Source organism: Pelophylax lessonae (assembly GCF_965119305.1).
Source record: "Pelophylax lessonae genome assembly, chromosome: 7".
NCBI lineage: Eukaryota > Metazoa > Chordata > Amphibia > Anura > Ranidae > Pelophylax > Pelophylax lessonae.
Window position 1 is genome coordinate 146,837,363 of NC_138774.1, and position 18,593 is coordinate 146,855,955.

At 42.1% G+C, this 18,593-nt stretch overlaps 1 protein-coding gene across 1 annotated transcript in view; it reads right to left on the reverse strand.

The window, feature by feature from the left end:
* The window catches only part of IL1RAPL2 (interleukin 1 receptor accessory protein like 2), a 1,216,730-nt gene that overhangs the window by 663,183 nt on the left and 534,954 nt on the right, over positions 1 to 18,593 (reverse strand). Inside the window, exon 3 of the mRNA XM_082264611.1 lies at positions 15,520 to 15,793. Within this exon, the coding sequence (XP_082120737.1) occupies positions 15,520 to 15,793 (274 nt within the window). The remainder of the gene's footprint in view (positions 1 to 15,519; positions 15,794 to 18,593) is intronic.

An 18,593-nucleotide genomic window follows, 5' to 3' on the forward strand; every position in this document is an offset into this window, starting at 1 on the left:
ATGTGGAATCTCTGCAAGACTAGGCTGCCTAGCTTAGTGGTTGTTGTTTTCATCTGGAAGATTTTTTTTGGATTGGTTTCAATGGGCACAATTACCATACAGAGAGCAATGTTTCTGCACCTGTTTGACAGGTGCATATAATTTCAATTTATTACAGCAAGGCCAATTTTGCTTTCATCAGGAGTGCCTCTAAATAGTTATGGTGTGAAGGCACCACCAACACCCAAAGCCCAATTTTCCTGCCACTGTTTGACCAGGGCACATAATTTCACATTTTTTACAGCATGGTCAATTCCTGCTTTCATAAAGAGTATCTCTATAGGGTTATGATGTGAAGGCACCACCAACACCCAAAGCCCAATTCTTCTGTACCTGTTACTTCTATCCAACGTCTGTGAAACAGACACCAGGATTTATTCCAAAAATCTCTAATCTTGTTCTGAGTGCACTAAATTATGGCCTCACCATACAGACTGCCTCCCCAAGCCATTGTTTACAAAATAAAGAAAGCTTTTTCTTCATAAATGTATTTTTTGCTGCAGCAAGTCCACAGTACAGATGCGCCACTTCACAGGCAGACTAAGGTGACCCCCCCCCCCCAGGCACTATATTTAATGGAATTTTTAATTTTTATTGTTTCGCTTTAAGCATCATTAAACACTGCTCATTTAAAAACGATCTTCTATAAAACCTTTTTTTGCATTGATACATGTCCCTCAAGGGCAGTACGGGGACCCCCATACCCTTTGTATGCCCAATACCTTTCATTTAAGCCTTCGAAATGAAAACTTTTTTTTCCAGTTAGGGTCCCATAGACTTTAATGGGGTTCGTTGTTCAGCTCCAAACTTTTGTGATATTCGAACGTTCTGGTGCGAACTGAACCGGGGGGTGGTCGACCCATCTCTAGTATCTGTAATTTTCCTAATGAACTCACAGAAGTTGGAAAAGGGAGGAAAGGAAACTTTATTTTTTTTATAGTATATGATCCAAGTGATACCCATTTGTCGTATATGCCATAAGGTAACTTGAAGACTATTGGGTTCACCCTACAAGCAATATCAAGGCAACTAATTTCAGGTAGGTTGATATCAGCTTTGGTTGAGTTGAAGAGAAGGCAACTGAGCTCTTGAAACTTTAGATTAAATAAAATCTGGGCTGCCAAAGCTACTCTTAGTCTGTCCTAAGCGTCATTAAGACCTGAAGCAGCCTTGTCAATGTAAACAGCTACAAGTCTTTTAATGCGTTTAGGGCAGGGGTCTTCAAACTATGGCCCTCCAGTTGTTTAGGAACTACAATTCCCATCATGCCAGGTCATGTCTGTGAATGTCAGAGTTTTACAATGCCACATGGGATGTGTAGTTCAGCAACAGCTGGAGGGCCGTAGTTTGAGGATCCCTGGTTTAGGGGATTGGGGAGCTTCCACCTCATAAGTAGATGCAACTCCTCTGTAGTTTTTATGTCTAGTTCAAGGATTTCGGCTTTGAAGGTGGATTTCCAGTCTCTGTTGTTCTCAGGTTTGTCATCAAACTTAGTGAGACATACTGTATCTTGGTGAACTCTTTGCGAAGCATGTATTTTTTTTTTTTTTTTTTCAGATTTTATTATTGAAATTTTTCAAAATTACACATGTATCAAACCAAATTACCAGAAAACCAACAGAATAAAAGCTCAAAAAAACACAGGAGCAATCAGCCTTTTAGTATAGACTAATATGACTAAGACAGAGAAAAAAAGGTCAAGGTCACAATGGTCTGAATAACCCTGTCCAGTTTAATAAGCAAAATATCAAGGGAAGCGTGGATGACAAGGATAACACTTAATTCTAAAGAACGTATTATTACCTAAGTGAGCATATCAGATAAGCAATAATACATAGGTAATTCTACACAGAAAAAAAGAGAGAAAGTAAGCTTAACTAGGAGGCACTTGAGGGGATAAGTCTGGGCCAAAAGAGGGAAATGGAAGGTTAGGTTGGGGCATTGGGTCAAAAGAGGGAAGCTTGAGTTTTCCCTGCAAATTTCTAAGATTCGTTTTCGCGCACCATTCAGTAAATTGAAAGGGAGACATCAGCTGAACTATTTCTGATGCTAGTATATTTAGAGAATAACTTCACCTTTAGGAGCATGCTACACCCATACCCTATCCACCCACCTCCAACTGCCAACCTTCCCCTTTCTGTGATAGAGTGCAGTGGATACTCTCCCCACACCTGCTGTCACAATTTAAAAACAGTGTGGCTGTATGAGGCTCCACCCCCTGCATCACCAGCTTAAAAGAGGAGCATGCCTGTCATTTCCATTGGCAGAGCGCATGCGCAAAAATGCATTGCATAATTTCTGGTGACTTCAGATGCCAGCCTCTGTGGTTCACGTGCATTCCAGGCCTCCATCCTGTTCCAGATACACTATGAGCCGACGTTTGGCCTTGCAGGAGACCAGGCCAGATGGATCACTCTCAGCAGCATTCCAGAGAGCACAGAGACTCCCCACACAGGATTCCCTGATGTGCCTTACTTCACTTACCCAGATGTAAGTTATTTTTCATTGCTTTAATAAATGTTACACAGTTTTACTTAGGAGGCACCTCTGCTTCTGTCTTTTACTGTCAGCCATTGTGACTGAAGGCTTGAAGTTCTCAATGAACTGTGAAGGTGCTGGTGAGCACCCTCGTGGTTCCTTGATTCTTCCTGCTATTCAATAACTGTTTGCCTGTATCAGAGGTATGGGCAGACAGTGTACGGACAGTCTGCATGATTGAGGCATTATATCTGTGATCTGCTGATCAAGGGGGCAATGCTTTACAGGATGAAATATAAAAAGTAATAAATATACTTTTCTTTTTTACCTGTAAAAGATGTGTATTTATTACGATTTTTTAATTTCTTTTACAAAAGCTGAACTTGGCATTTATGGCACAGTCTTTGATAACTTTTATGGGTAGCAATGAATTGTTTCATAGTGCCCTCTATTTGCAGTACTCCAGGAGAAGGCTGAGAAAAGAATGATATGCAATCAATAGTTTTGTTGATTGGAGGACCATAGCTGATTGACATTAACCAGCAGTTCTAATTTTTCAGCTTTATAATTCCATAATTGCCAACAGTCTTGAAATGTTCCAGACTTTGACAAATATTTGACAGCTGTCCTGAGCAGACCTTGTCCCGGTTGGAGTCCCAGGAAATCAAGGTCTGTCACGAACAACTGAGCAGCTGGCTACCTATTCAACTTTAGTGAAGATAGCAAAACACAGTAACTCATCGGAGGCTAGGGGCAGGTAACAGAGTAGCATCACAGACACACAGATCCCTCCTCCAGCTCCAGTAGGGACTGTCTGACATTGATTGATGCCAGGAAGTCAGGTTGTGATGATTCTTTTTTGTCTCTGGGGGTAAGATGGCTGTTATGGGGTCATTTTTTTCCATGGCTGTGATGGGGTTCTCTGCAGGGCTGTGATGGGAATCTCTGCTATTTTTCTGCAGGGGTGAGGTGGCTGTAATGGATGTCTCTGGGGCATGACTGTGGAGGGGGGTCTCTGCATATCTGGGGAGAAGATGGCTGTGATGGGGGACTGCATGTTTTTTTTTTTTTGGCTGGGGGGATGGGGAAGTTACAGGGAAGGGGGGCGGCTGTAATTCTCTACCAGGGAGATAACTTGAGAGGGTTGGACATTACCGTTGAACTGGCAAAGGTGACCCTTGTAATCATATTTGTAGGAGGAGAATGCACCTCCCACCGCTCTACAACTGTAGTACAAGCAAAAGAGACATCTGGAATGATTGGTGGATTCCAGGTTGTAGTTGCTGTAAATGTGCAGGTTGATCTCTGTGTCTTGACCTCAGTGTCTTGACCACCATACAATGGTCACACTGTTTCCAACAGTCACAAATTGGCCGGGACAGTCACGGATTTTTAAAAACTGTCCCTAACCCGACTGACCTTGTCCTGAAAACGCCTATCACAGACAGTCACAGTCAGTGACACGGGTGCCCCAAACACACCATCACTCAAATGGGGCACTCTGTGAGGCACGGCATGCTGCCGGGCAGTGGAAGAGACCGAGAACCACATTCATTGCTTCCCGGGGACAGAGATCTCTCCCCCTTCCTTCTTCCCCAGCAGCTGATGATTTCAAGGCATTCTCACTAGGGACTCACTTAGACTGAATATCCCTAGGGGGTGGAGCCAGTATGGCTTGAAGTTTGATTGGGCAGGACTTGGGGAGGGGTGTGCCTGGGCTACCTTGTGCACAAGTGAGGTTGTATGTGAGAGCAAAACGGAGGAGGAGGTAAGTGAATGTGGCAGTGGAGTGATGCAATCATTTTTGGGTGGCTGTAAGCCCGTCATTGATCTGCTTACTCACACTGGTTTGCTAAAAAAAGAAAAAAAGTCTGCATATGCCTGTATTTTTTTGTTTTTATCCAGCAGTCACTGGACTGTGAGAAATTGGGTTAAAAACCGCACTGCCCAATTGATCACAGTCAGGATAGTGTTACATGTAAACTAACAGTACTCTTTTAGACTTGCAGATACAAGTAAAAACATGCTGTTAGCTGACAAAGATGGTATCCCCTTTTTCCATGTAGCATTGATCTCACTGTGAGAAATTGAGCAGTCCAGTTTTAAACCCGATTTCTCACAGTCACTTCTTGCTGACACCATCACTAAGGTCCCTTTTACACGACGGGTCCGATCAGGTGCACCTGATAGTTTTTTAGGTGGACCTGATTAAAAGGTCAATGCATTCCCATGGACAGGCAGATGTAAACAGACCTGTGTCCATTTACTACCCTCCAATCCGGTCTGCTAAAAAAAACAGAAGGGGATCCAACCCCTTCTATTTTGGCAGATCAGATTGGAGGGTAGTTTGATGAAAAAGGACATCGAAGTCTATTTACTCCAAATCGCCCAAAAGGCAGGGTGGGCTCTGTCCGCATCTGCTCTGCAGGGACTGAACGGACATGGATGTGTCATCACCCGCTCTGCTCCGATCAGCAAGGGATCTGTAAGCTGCACTGTGTGAAAGGGGCATTATGTATGGTATTCATTCATATTGCTCAAAAGATTGCCTCAGCTGCTTATATGTGCTCTATCTAACAGCTTGCTGCTATACAATATTCTGTGAATAACAGCTGTGTTTGCTTTATAATGTGCTGTCAATGTCTGTATCTATTGCATTGTCAACCCTCAGCCAATAGTGCTCCACCCCCACCTGTAGAGCAGTGCAAGGATGCAATTTGCCTGTGTACTGCGCTGATCCCCATCCTCCACTCACATTTAGGTAGATATGGGACAGCAGCTTCCCTGCACCACTCTGCACTTGTTGGAAACTGCTTCTGTAACAGACAGTTCCTTTCCTTCTCTACTATTGTTGCTGCAATAATACAATATCAGTGATTTCACAACACCCCCTGCATATTCCAAATATCACACAAAAAAAAAAAGGTGAAAAAACCGAGCCCATGTTGTCATACCCAGAAAACTATGGATAACTGAATGCATGCCTTTTATGGAAGTCTGTAAATGTTTTTAATCCCTTTTTATACTGTGAATAAATCTTAAGAGAGCACTATGGTTCTCATTCTTGTGTCTTTCCTCATGGGGATGTTCTGATTACTGAGCATTAATTGAGGAGTGGACCAAGTAGAGGAGGAATGTGGATCTGATGCCCGAGCAGGAGGAGAGTGTTACAGGCGAATAAGACTGTAGTGGGGTCTAAAGTGGAGGTGAGCAGGTTTTTCACCAAAAGGTGGAGGTCACTGGATACACTACAAGATTGAAGAATGATGAATCACTGATTGCGCTGTGGTGTATTGCACAGAATTGGTACTTTATACATGGATATAAATATTACAGTGTTTTAAGACCACAACTGATATTACCACGATTGTTTGTGCACACGATTTATTGATATATATATATATATATATATATATATACACTGTATATATATATATATATATTGTGTTATAAAGTTGCACTGCACTTTTTTAAGTAATATTTGTAATGTACTGTTATTAACTTGCAGGCATGTACAGACTCATATGGAAATAGCTGCACTATCCTAAGCTGCTGTACTGTATATCCAGAGTCCAATTCACATCTCACAGTATATTCCAGAGCTATAGAAGATTTTTGAATGGAGCTAAATTATTTTTTTAATTGGAGCTAAATTATGTTTTGACTGTTCTGCTTCTGCGGTCTAAGCACTGAAAGTGTGATCTCTACAACTGATCCAGTTGTGGTGAGAAGGCTTAACTTACAGTTTTATAAGCTTGGCCGACAGTGACTGGATCCAAAGGACATCCTGTAGTTCATAGAAAGCTTGTATTCAAAACATGTGCAGATCATAACAGATGAACATCAGACAGGTCAAAAAATCATAGTGTATCTAGCTCCAGCAGAACACAGTATATTGTGTGTGATGAATGGAGGCTAAAGCATGAAGAAAGGTGGGACTAACTACATAGAGCATTCCCTAGCTACTGAGTGATGCTGGAAAAAAAAGATGAAAGGAAAACAGACAACAATAAATGTGTAACATAAAAAAACACCTTAATTTACTGTACAAAAAAAACGTGCAACTCTTTGTACCAGGATTGTATTTTTAATGTCATTGTAAATGTATATTTTATCCACAGTAACACCTTTTTAAACAATATGGAGAAAAGTAGAAACAAAAACTTGTTTTTTTTTTTTTTTTCTTTACATCTTTTTCCCATTGCAGAAATGTAAAAATATCTCTGGTACATGAGGGGTATACTGCTGATGTAGTTAATTACTGTGGCAACAGCAAGAATCTAACAGACGCGCATAACCTTAAGCTGATGCAGTCCTCCAATTACAGAGTGCGTGTCAGACAGCATAAGACGTACTGATTTCCTTCCCAAGGGTGTCTGTATATTTCCGGTGTGACAGCACATATCAGAGCAAGGTCTAAGAGTCAGGAGCCAGCAATGCAGCATCAGGAGCTTCCTAGCTAAATAGACCGCTAACATTAATGACTCCTTAGCTCCCTGTGCCAGGAGCAGCACTACACAGATTTTAGTACCCAAATAAGCCGAAATGAGCATCACTAAGTTGGAGGTAATATACATCTCTCTACCTATGTTAGCCCGCAAACCTATTCAAAACACACTTTCTTTCAGGTGGCAATAAATTATTACATACGTGGGAACTTGCCCCAAATTTTAGATATCCTGACCAAGACTAAGCACGATGATAATAGGGCCTTCCCTAACTTTAAAGTTTATAATCAAGCAGCATTACTCCCTCATATCTTAGATTGGCATCATAATACCAAAGACAAGTTCAGTGTTTACCTGTAGGAAATCTCCTTGGTAAACCTGACTAACTGTAATGCTTGTGAGGTACATGAACTCCAAGCAAAGGTGAACAACAACTGTGCACCACACCTCGGTGCTCACAAGGCTGCTTACCAGAAAATCATGACCCCCAATCTAGAGTGGTCATATGAGCTCCAAGAAAGATGTAGTCAGCAACTCCATAATCCTATGAAAGTCTTTATTTGCTACATAAAGGTCAAGATTCAAAACGACTGTTCTTTCCTTTTTTGGAGCTTCATTTTTATTGGCTGGAAGCCATTTGAGCCAGAGCACCCAGTGAAGGACTCCACCCTTAATCTATGTGGTGTGTTCACTGTTGTAAGCGCTGTCTTTTTGCTTTGCTTTCCTGGTCATATGAGCTGTTGTATCAAATTCTCAATACCAAATACAGAAATTGAGCACTACTTCTCCAGGTACCTCAGACCATTGGAACCAACAGCTCTTTATAAAACCTTGCCCTCCAGAACTTGGTAATACACAAAGCTCCTTCAGAACTCCTCTCACCAACTGAACCATTATTGCATGCAACTAGAGAGCAAAAGAAGGGAAGCAGTCCCAGTAGTGTAAGATTGTTGAAAAAGTACTTTTTTTAAAATGGTCTCACAAACTGTACTGTATACAAGTAAAATACTGGAATACCACTCTCCAAGATGGCAGTCCATCCACTGGTGTGGATGGTGATGTGCATGATATTAGATGAGTGAATCCCTGCTATGGACAGGTATTATTGTATTATTATTATTGGTATTATTATATAGGTATTATTGTGTGTGTGTGTAGCTGCTGCCTCCACTGTGACTGCTACCAAAGTAAGATCAGGAATAGGTATACTGTAGTATTTTAAAGTGGATATGGTGCTGCTTATACCAATATGTGCTACCAATACCTTGCATGCAAATAAGTGAATGTACTTCAAACTTTGTATATACAATAATATTATGCAATTGTAGCACCCTCCTAGGTAAGTGCTAGTGAAAGAGTATAGTTTTTGGCTCTGTCTGCCTATCAGAGGAGCAGCAGGCAAATCTATATTGCTTTCTGCCTACCAGAGAGCAGGATCTGTGAGTTAGGTCTGCTCAATGTGCTCAGTGTGTGGTTCATTGGGTCTAGATAGTGTTCTACACTGCTCCAATTGGGAGGCATGTTGGACAGTGGGAGGAAACCTGACCAATGGGTACACAGACTTTGATACAGTCCCGGTGATTGGCAGAGACCGGCTGTCTCATTGCATTATGGGATACTGTATAAAAGCCAGGAGCACATGTGCTGCAGGGTCTTTGGCTGGTGAGCAGAGTCCCGGAGGGAGGATGGCGTCTGCCTCCTCTCCTCTGTAGTGGTGGCACATGGTCGCAGGTGGTCGGCCTGGGGATCAAAGGAACGGAACTGAACCCAGAGGTCCAGGAGAACTGACTAGAGGGGTAGAGACACTGGAGACCCTCGAAAAACAGTATCATGAGTACAGGGGATTGTGTCAGGGGCCTGACCTGAGGGGAGCCACCCCGGAGTAGGATAGTCAGAGGATGGGTGTCCAGCGAGAGGAGATAATAGGAGAGTATCCTAAAGAGAATTAGTTCATTAAGTCTTCTGGATAGAGACTTAACCCAAATTCACCTAGTGGCAGGGTGAATCAGCAGCCTGGCTGCATCATTAGATAGGAGTCCTCATATCTTGTAAATAGTTAATCTGGAGTATTCCACTATTCCCTTCTCCCATCCCTATTTAAAATAAAACACCAAAAACAACTACCAACCCCTGGACTGATCATTGACTGAGCCAAGAAGTAAAGTGTTAAATTGTGAATACCAGAGTTGCTAACGGTAACCCAGGGGGACCCGAGAGTTCAATATCCAGCAGCCCTCAAGGGGGCAGTGCTACACAATATCTAAAATTAATATAGTGAAAAAACAGTGTCTTCAATCAAATAATTCATTCAAATTGTTGTGCAAATAACGTTTATAAAGTGACCAGTGCTGAATATAAGAAGTCCAATGATCCTTTGTTAATTCAACCGAATGCAGAAAATAAAATCGGCAAGTGATGTAAATATTGCTCCAAAATGCATGTGAGCATTTAACCAGTCCTTTTTATATTGCTTATTGAAAAGCTTGATCTGGTGTAGCAGAAAAAACATGTGGTGTTCCCGGTGACTCCACACATGCTCCCCTTCTTATTGCTCCACTCACCAGAAATCTCTCCCCAGGGGGTAACACAGGCATTCACAGCCCTTCCTGGCTGTATCTAGATATCCAGATCCACAGCTAAAGCTGACTCGGTGGATATCCAGGTCCACAGACAAGCGGACTCTCCTCTCCTTTGTATCCACTGCAACAGCAGTCACCCATTTATATGGGAACATCAAAGACAGGCTTCTTAGTGTAACTCTGTTACACAAGGCTTATTGTAAGAAATTATCGTATCGCACTTACATTTAGGTAAAATCACAAAGGCTTGTAAAAAACTGAAAATCTGGGACGTGATGCGTTCCATGGACCCGAAACCGCAAGTGATGCAATGACGCTGTAGCTCTATCCTATGCGTTTCATCACATCCCTGTCATCAGGAGCAGCCTGATGGTGATGTGCATGCATCCTAGCTCCACCTGACATGTTTCGTCAAACATGATGTCATCAAGGGCATGGACGTACGCTCCTCAGCATGCTGCATATAAAACAAATAAAGTTCATAAGAGGAGTATGGGAAGGACAGATGAAAGCCCAACAACAACTTCAGTGCAATGGGAAAATGCACACAACAGCACCGTGTTTTCAGTAGGTCTCCTTACCAGAGATGTTGTACCCTCAAATTATAGAGTGATCAAAAAAGGATAGGGCATAAAGGTATCCATAACCCAGATAAAAGTACATGAGGAAGGCAGCGCATGAACCACACCGGGATGCAATGGATAAGGAAGTCAGGTGAACATCCAGTATAGAAAGGGTTAACAGTTCATTGGTATTGATAACCGAAAAACAAAGTACATAAAATGCTTACATCCCCCTGGGCTGGAGTGGACAAGGGCACCTGGCAGCAAGCAACACGAGTGCGATGAGGTCAGTCTCCCAGGACTGCTGAGCAGTGTGTGGACAAAGCCGGAAACCAGCCAGCATAGGGATGAAAGAACTCTGCTGTAGTTCCGTAGGGGTGACATCAGCCGGACAGGCGCCACTTGCGGGGAAGTACCAGGAACCAGGGTGGACCACAAGCTATATGGTTGCCATGACTACACGTTTCACGCTATGCGCTTTATCAAGTCATGATGACATATCACCATCTTGTCCACATCCCCAAAAACATAGGGGCGAGGTACCAGGGTATATTTTCTACAGCCTTGTAGGCACCAAGTACCAGCCCGACAGCACTAATTGGCCTCCACCAGGGAAGTGTTAAGTATGCCCTTGTGCACCATGGTCGACCATTTGGTCCACACCTCCTCTTCAATTGCTCCCCTAGATTGGATTCCCATGCAGTTTGGTATGAAGGTTTGTTATCCTGGTTGTTGAACAGGGCATATAACTTTGTGATTTCCCCCCCCTTGGCTTGGGTCCGTGTATGCACCTGTTCTCAAAAATGGTCCTGGTGGTTATGTCAACCTGATCCTTTCTTAGGGTCCGCGTAAAATGGATAATTTTGCACAGATGATAAGTCTCTGTAGGTGGCATCTGTAATATTTCCTTACAATAGCTAAGTTGTCTAATCCCCTTATGGTCTATGAAATGCGCTGTTCTGTACAGACCCTCGTTGACCCACTATGTAAATTAATGTATCTTTTGGCCCAGTAGGAAATGAGGATTATTGAAAGAGCAGCCACTGGCGAGTGGGAAGATTTTAAAGGGTATAACTGACATGCCGTGTCCCACAAACCTAAGGAGTGGGATAAGGAGGGGCTCGACCAGGCCTATTTCTGACACTTGTTGTTTAAAAGTTAAAAATCAGTATTTTTTGCTAGAAAATTACTTAGAACCCTAAAACATTATATATATATATATATATATATATATATATATATATATATATATACACAGTATATATATTTTTTTTAGAAGATACCTTAGAGAATAGAATGGAGATCATTGCAATACTGTATGTCACACCGTATTTGCGCAGCGGTCTTACAAACACAATTTTTTTTACACTTTTTAGAATTAAAAAAATAAGAAAGCAGTAAAGTTAGCCCCATTTTTTTCTATAATGTAAAAGATAATATTATGCTGAGTAAATTGATACCCAACATGTCATGCTTTAAAATTGCACACGGTCGTGGAATGGAGACAAACTTTGGTACTTAAAAATCTCCATAGGCAATGCTTTAAAAATTCCTACAGGTTACCAGTTTAGAGTTACAGAGGAGGTCTAGTACTAGAATTATTGCTCTCACTCTAATGATCGCAGCAATACCTCACGTGTGGTTTGAACACCGTTGACATATGTGGGCGCAACCTGTGTATGCGTTCACTTCTGTGCGCGAGCAAATAAAATGGCCCTTTAAGGGCATTGGGTGGAAGTGACATTTGACCTCACTCCGGTCCTCCAAGGGCATAGAGTTGAGTGGGGACCATCTTGCCCTCACTTGACTTCCTGTCCATTAGCACAGGGGATTAGATCGTTTTCCCCGCTACCAATGGCTCCGGTAAGCAGGGAAAATGACCAGGAAGTGGCAGGGGGGGGGGGGTGAGCACCTCTCCCACCACTGATAAAAGTGATTGGGTGGTGAATCTGCCGCCGGGACCAGTTTTATGTTAAATCGGACCGCCCGCCATGAAAAAAATACTGGGGTTATGGCAGCTATCTGCTGCCATAACCATGGTATTTAATGTCAACGTAGTGACGTAAATACACGGTGGGAGGTCCGCAAGTGGTTAACTAGAGAAATGTAGCAGAATACAGTCTTGAAGTGGTTAGGAGGGTACTTACAGGGCACACCCCAGGCATGAGATTTTGCAATTATAATGTTACCCTTTAAACATGATTAAAATAACTGCTCCCAGACAGATTTCTTTTCTGCATTGGGACATGTCTTCCTGGGTAGTGCTCAGCTCCCTATGCAATATGTCTGATAATCTCTTGTCTATCAGCCTATAAAATGGCCACTCCTGTTTTATAACATTTGGCTCCCTATGACTTCAATGGGGCTTGGTTTAAGCACCCAAACTTTTTTGCATACTTATCTTAATCTAAACCCCATGGCATTTGGCTCATCACTACTCACAACCATACACCAGTTATTATAGACAAACACGGGATCCCAGGAACATCCAGAGGATCGCTGTGCTGTGGGGAGGAAGGCAAAGGCATGAAAAGTGAATACTGTTTTTTTGTGTGGGTGCCAAGATGGTGCTCCCATGTCCACCCAGAAAGGAGACTGTGCAAGTACAGTGGAATATTCAGGCTGAAAGCCCTTTAACGTCAAAAATGGTACCCAACTAAAAAAGTAGATAGGACTTATTCGGCCACCAGCTGTGACTGGAGTTGCACCAAAGTCTGTGGTTTACTAACATCTTGAAGACCGGTGTGCAGCACACCCAGGCTCCCAGATAGGGTAAAGCCCTGACATATAGCAGTGGTGTGTCCTGTATTCTCCCAGTCAGCCATAAAGAATGTTAGGAACAAATTACCATCCAGCAATCTTCACCATCCTGGTAGGCATACTCCTTAGTCTTCAGGGACAGGGTTTAACCAAAGGGTGTCCCACAGCCTTGCATCCTGCAGCTAAATTAACTGAATGCTGACTGCCTCACATAGGAGTATGGTCACAGAGCGTCTCTCCAGCATTGGATCACTTATCAAATATGTGATCTAGCTCTTCCGGGTAGGGGGCGTGCCGGCCACTGTACTGGCTGTGCTGTGATTAGTCACAGCACAAGCTGATAATCAGGTCCCGGCTAATGATTGACCACCAGTACTGGCTGATTGGAGAAGAAGATGACAGGACAGAGCTCTGTAAATGTACACAATATAGAGCTCTGTCCTGTCAGCGGGGATGTTCCAGTTTTGTTTCCCTGCAAAGAAGGGAACAAAAACTAGCACATCCATCAGTAAAACACAGTGAATGCACTAAGCATCGTTAGGCACACATTTAACCCATTGACTGCCCTAGATGTTAACCCCTTCCTAGCCAGTGTCATTATTAAAATGACAGTGTATATTTTTAGCACTGATCACTGGGTCCCACAAAATATGAAAAGTGTCAGATTGCCCACCATATTATCACAATCCTGCTATAAGTCGCTGATCACCGCCATTACTAGTATAAAATAAATAAACTAAAATTTCAGTATATATATATACCATAGCTTTTAGATGCTATAACTTTCGTGCAAGCCAAACAATATACGCTTCTTGGGATTTGTTTTTAACTGAAAATATGTAGCAAAATACACATTGGCCTAAATATATGAAGAAATTTGAGAGTTTTTTTTTTATTTTTTATTAGATATGTTTTAAAACAAAGTAAAAATATTGTTTTTGTTTTTAAAATTTTTTGTCTTTTTTGTTTATAGCGCAAAAAAATAAAAACCCCAGTGGTGATCAATTACCACCAAAAGAAAGCTCTATTTTTGTGAAAACAATGATAAAAATTTAATTTGGGTAGTGTTGCAGGACCGTGCAATTGTCAGTTAATGCAGTGCGTGCCAAAAATTAAAAAAAAAATGGCCTGGACATGAAGGGGGGGGGGGGATCTTCTGGAGGGCAAGTTGTTAATGCATTGCACAACATGCCTAGGTAAGCGCCAAATGCAGCTTCCAGTGCCCATAAGGCAACATTAAAGTTTGGATCCCTATCTTCTTTCAGGCAGGGTTCAGGTACAGTTCCCCAGAGCCAAACATAAGCTGTTCCAGAAGCTGATAAAATGTGCCTTAGTGGCTCTGCAGCAGCTTTAGAATTTCGCCAGTAGAACAATTCTTGAGAAAAAACAATGAGCAAAGTGAGAAGACATATCTTCAACTAAGGGCACTAGGGAAAAAAAACAAGCTTTACTAGGAGTGTAAGGGATTATACAGGGCTATCCTTATAGCTTTGCTTGCTAGTGTCCATACTCCTGATGGCAGCTGCATAACCCATTGGTTTTAGATAACCATCCTGTGTCCTTTAATGTGTAATCAAGAAAGGTAATGCACAAGATGCAAACAATTAGAAGGATTTCTGCCTAAATAGTTTAATGTTCACACATTAACCTCTGACACTCTACTGTGTTTGATGAATCAGGAAGTGGGGCACACACTACAGCAGTGAATAATATGATAATACTACTTGATTTAGTAGAAAATGTATACAGTAGGTAACTGACCTAATCCAGGTGTTCAGAAGCAAGATAAATAGAATCAATTAAAAAGCTTCAGATGTTATGTGTAGATTATATAAATAGGTGGGTATAATTTGATCAAAGCTTACTCTTACAATCTGTATATTGATGTAGCATACTCTTAGAAAGGCTGCTAGGTGGTAGGTAAATTCCTTTTTTTTTTCTGGTCTCATTGTAATCAGTAAATTGACCTTTGGGCTGTTCTAGAGTTCACAGTCTGCAAATTTCCTGTTCTTGCTTTCTGGATGTTTCCAGAACAGAGTGTGGAGAATCAAATAGGCTGAATATTTATTAATCTCCAGCCAATCATTGGGAGGTATGCCCAGCAGGTGGCTAGGGAAGCTAATAGTGTGGGATCTTCTTGCTGCAGGGATTTCACCAGCCTGGGTGGGGGTTGATGGCCAACTCCCCCAAGCAGGCGTTTATACTGAATAAAGCTGATGGTCATCGACGTCCCAACTAGGGGGCCTACATGTGAAACATCTGGGAAATTCTGAGATTTCCTGTTTCTGTCCTTACCATAGTGTCTCGAGGGGAACTGTATGCTGAAGCTAAGCACAGAAATTGTCTTGAAGAAGCTTAGTTTAGAGAAGAGTGTCCTCTTGCTTTTGAGTCTTATAGCCTGAAGTTACCAAACCCTGCATCCTCTCCCATTGTTTAGGTTATCAGCAATAAATCACTAAAAAGACAATCTCCTAGACTACTTTCTTGTGTCAGTGTGCTTGGAATAGGTGCTTTGTGGTGCTGGCAGCTTCTGAGTTAGTGGGAAAGAACCCTGGTCATTATCATTATTGGTTTCATTATCATCATCAATTGAAGGTTGCGCTACATTAGATCAGTAGTGAGTAACTCACACTAAAAAGCCTTAACTCTCACCTTAAAACACACGTGTAGAATCCACTGTCCTGTACTTCAGCTGAATGGATCCACAATGAATCATCATCTTTGCTCATTCTAGCCACTGAAAATAAAATAGGTTCTTCCAAGTCTCCTTTGGTTTTATACCACATAAGCCTGAGTCCCGCACTTTGAGCCATGGTGTAGTTAGTCCTGATATAACTGTAAAAGAGGGCACATTTCACTCGGACAGGTTCTCCTGCCAATGACATGTAGGTGTTGAGATCCACTGACCAGTCGATGCAGCCGTCAGCTAAAAGAAGAGCAGAAGACATTTAAAAAAAATAAAGTTACAAAAGCAAGTCTGACATTTTTAATAATTTGATTAAACTTGCTGTAGAAAGATAAAAAAAATAGGCTATGCACTTGACTTAAAGTGGAATTAAACCCAAATGCAAACATTTATATTATATTGCAGCTTGTCAATTCTTAGTTGTGATGGCTGCGTTCATTTTCCTTTTTAGGCTTTCTTTCCTTTATTTTCACCTGTTGATCCCGTCAGTAAAGCCCCGTACACACGTACCGATTGTCGGGCGTAAATATTCGGCCGATGACCGATCGGCCGATTGTAGGCTTGTTAGTATGATGCTTCCGACAGCCGACAGCGCATTTTCGGCCGAACAGAATCTGTCGTGCAGACTTTAAAATATTTGTTGGCCGTCACCAGAACGGCCGATTGTTCGCCAGTCAGTACAGAATTCGGCCGACAAACAGAAGATTAGCAAGACTGGGCATGCTCAGAGAAGAAAAAACACACGGAAAGTTAACCATCACATGACATCACTTCTGCAGTCGGCTGTTGTTGGCCGACAAAATTCGTGTGCAGTCTTTAGCACTTTTCAGCCGACAGGACAGCACCGGACAAAAGACGGCCGATCATTCGGCTGACATTCGGTACATGTGTACGGACCAAGCTCTCCTGCAAATGTAGTAGAGAGATGAGACAATCTATTTACCACTGACAGGGGTGAATAGGTTTTATTTATTTATTCATGTAAAACCTCTATGCCAGACCACCAGGTAAAAACTGAGGGTAAAAAGGCTTTAAAAAGAAAACTAACTCAGCCACGACATCTAATGATTGGTAAGATGCAATACATTACATTTTTGGTTTTGAGTTTAATAGTGCTTTAATAATGTAAACATGTCTTAACCACTTAAGCCCTGGAAGATTTGGCTGCTCAAAGACCAAGCCCTATTTTGCAATTCGGCACTGCGTGACTTTAACAGACAATTGCGCGGTCGTGCGACGCTGTACCCAAACAAAATTGTCGTCCTTTTTTTTCTCACAAATAGAGCTTTCTTTTGGTGGTATTTGATCACCTGTGCGATTTTCGCTATAAACAAAAAAAGAGCGACAATTTTGAAAAAATAACAATATTTTTCACATTTTTTTATATGAAATTCTCAAAAAAAAATGTAAAAATCTAAATTTTTTAACATTTTAGGCCAATTTGTTTTCTGCTACATATGTTTGGTAAAAAAATCGCAATAAGCATATTTTGATTGGTTTACGCAAAAGTTATTGCGTTTACTATCTACGGGAAAGATTTATGTCATTTTTATTGTTTTTTTTTTTTTTTTAAATAGTAATGGCGGCGATTTGCAATTTTTTTTTGAGGGACTGCTACATTGCAGCAGACAGATCGGACCCCTGACTGACATTTTTGACACTTTTGGGGGTACCAGTGACATTACTACAGTAATCAGTGCTATAAATATGCACTGTTACTGTCAAATGACACTGGCAGGGAAGGGGTTAACTTTATTGGTGATCAAGGGGTTAAGTGTGTCCCTAGGGGCGTGATTCTAACAGTGGGGGAGGGGGGGTGTGGCTAGTGATGTAAGCACAGAGACATACGATCCTACATAGCAGGATCGTATAGTCTCTGCAGTTACATCAGGGAGAATGACAGACGGGTTTGTTTACATCAGCCGTCTGCCTTTCTCCCTCTCCTGCGGGAGATCGCGAGTGGCCGGCGGACATCGGAGCCGCCGGTCACTCGCGCGGGGATGCCTGTGAATGAGCGAGGGTGGGAGCGCACCTCCAGCGGCGCACGCTCGCCCCTACAGGCGGCTGAGCGAGTGACGTACCCCTATGTCACTTTGCCCAGCAGCGGCTGCCTGCCGCAGTATATCTGCGGTGGGCGGTCGTTATGTGGTTAAAATAGATGTAAATCACTCCAAGCACCACAAATAATTGTCACAAATTGCTCAAAATGTTTTTCATCCTTTGTTGACTCTCTGTAGGTGATCTCCTAAAGCATACTTTCAGCTATTTCCTATCTACATTCATGCACTCCAGTGCTGGCTGCATGTACATTTTTAAGATGGATTTTGTTGATGGTGATAAGAGTGACCCATGCCTGCGTAATGTGTGTAGTCATGTTCACATGTTGTCTGCATCAGAGGTTTGTGTGACAGGATGACAATGGAGGAGCACGAAGACATGAACAAAGTGTTGTCATCCTGAACAAGAACCTTAATGGCAGGATCACCAATATATTTTTTAATTAATGCTGCACATTAAGAAACATTAAACATTACTTTTAAAACTACTTTAACATGTTAACGTTTATATGAGATTTTAGTGATTAGGTTTACATCTACTTTAAGAGATTTTATAATTCCTTAAAAGTGTTTTAACTGATGATGGGTCATGGTCAGAGCTAGCCTGAACCTGGCAAGCCTAAAAAGCACCCAACCTAACCACTCTACTGGAGGGCAGGCACCTTCTTCTCATTGAGTGTCCTGGAATACTAGGCCCAGGCTGTACAGGGGCACCTTTCTTAATTGAGTCATTCTCCTTGGTGCTAAGCCACCACCCCTGCTCAAACTCTGTCATTTAACATTGAAAGTGTTTGCTTAGCAAAAGGAGGTGGTTTTGGCTAATTAGTGTGCTCTTAACCAAAAGGAAATGTCCTATGTACAGCCTTATTCTAGGAGTCAGGGGTTTCAAAAGGACACATAAGGTCCTTTGAAGATTGAAGTAGGCACTACAAGGTGCCTACACATTACCGCATGGCTAGTTTAAATACTCTTTTAGGTAATTT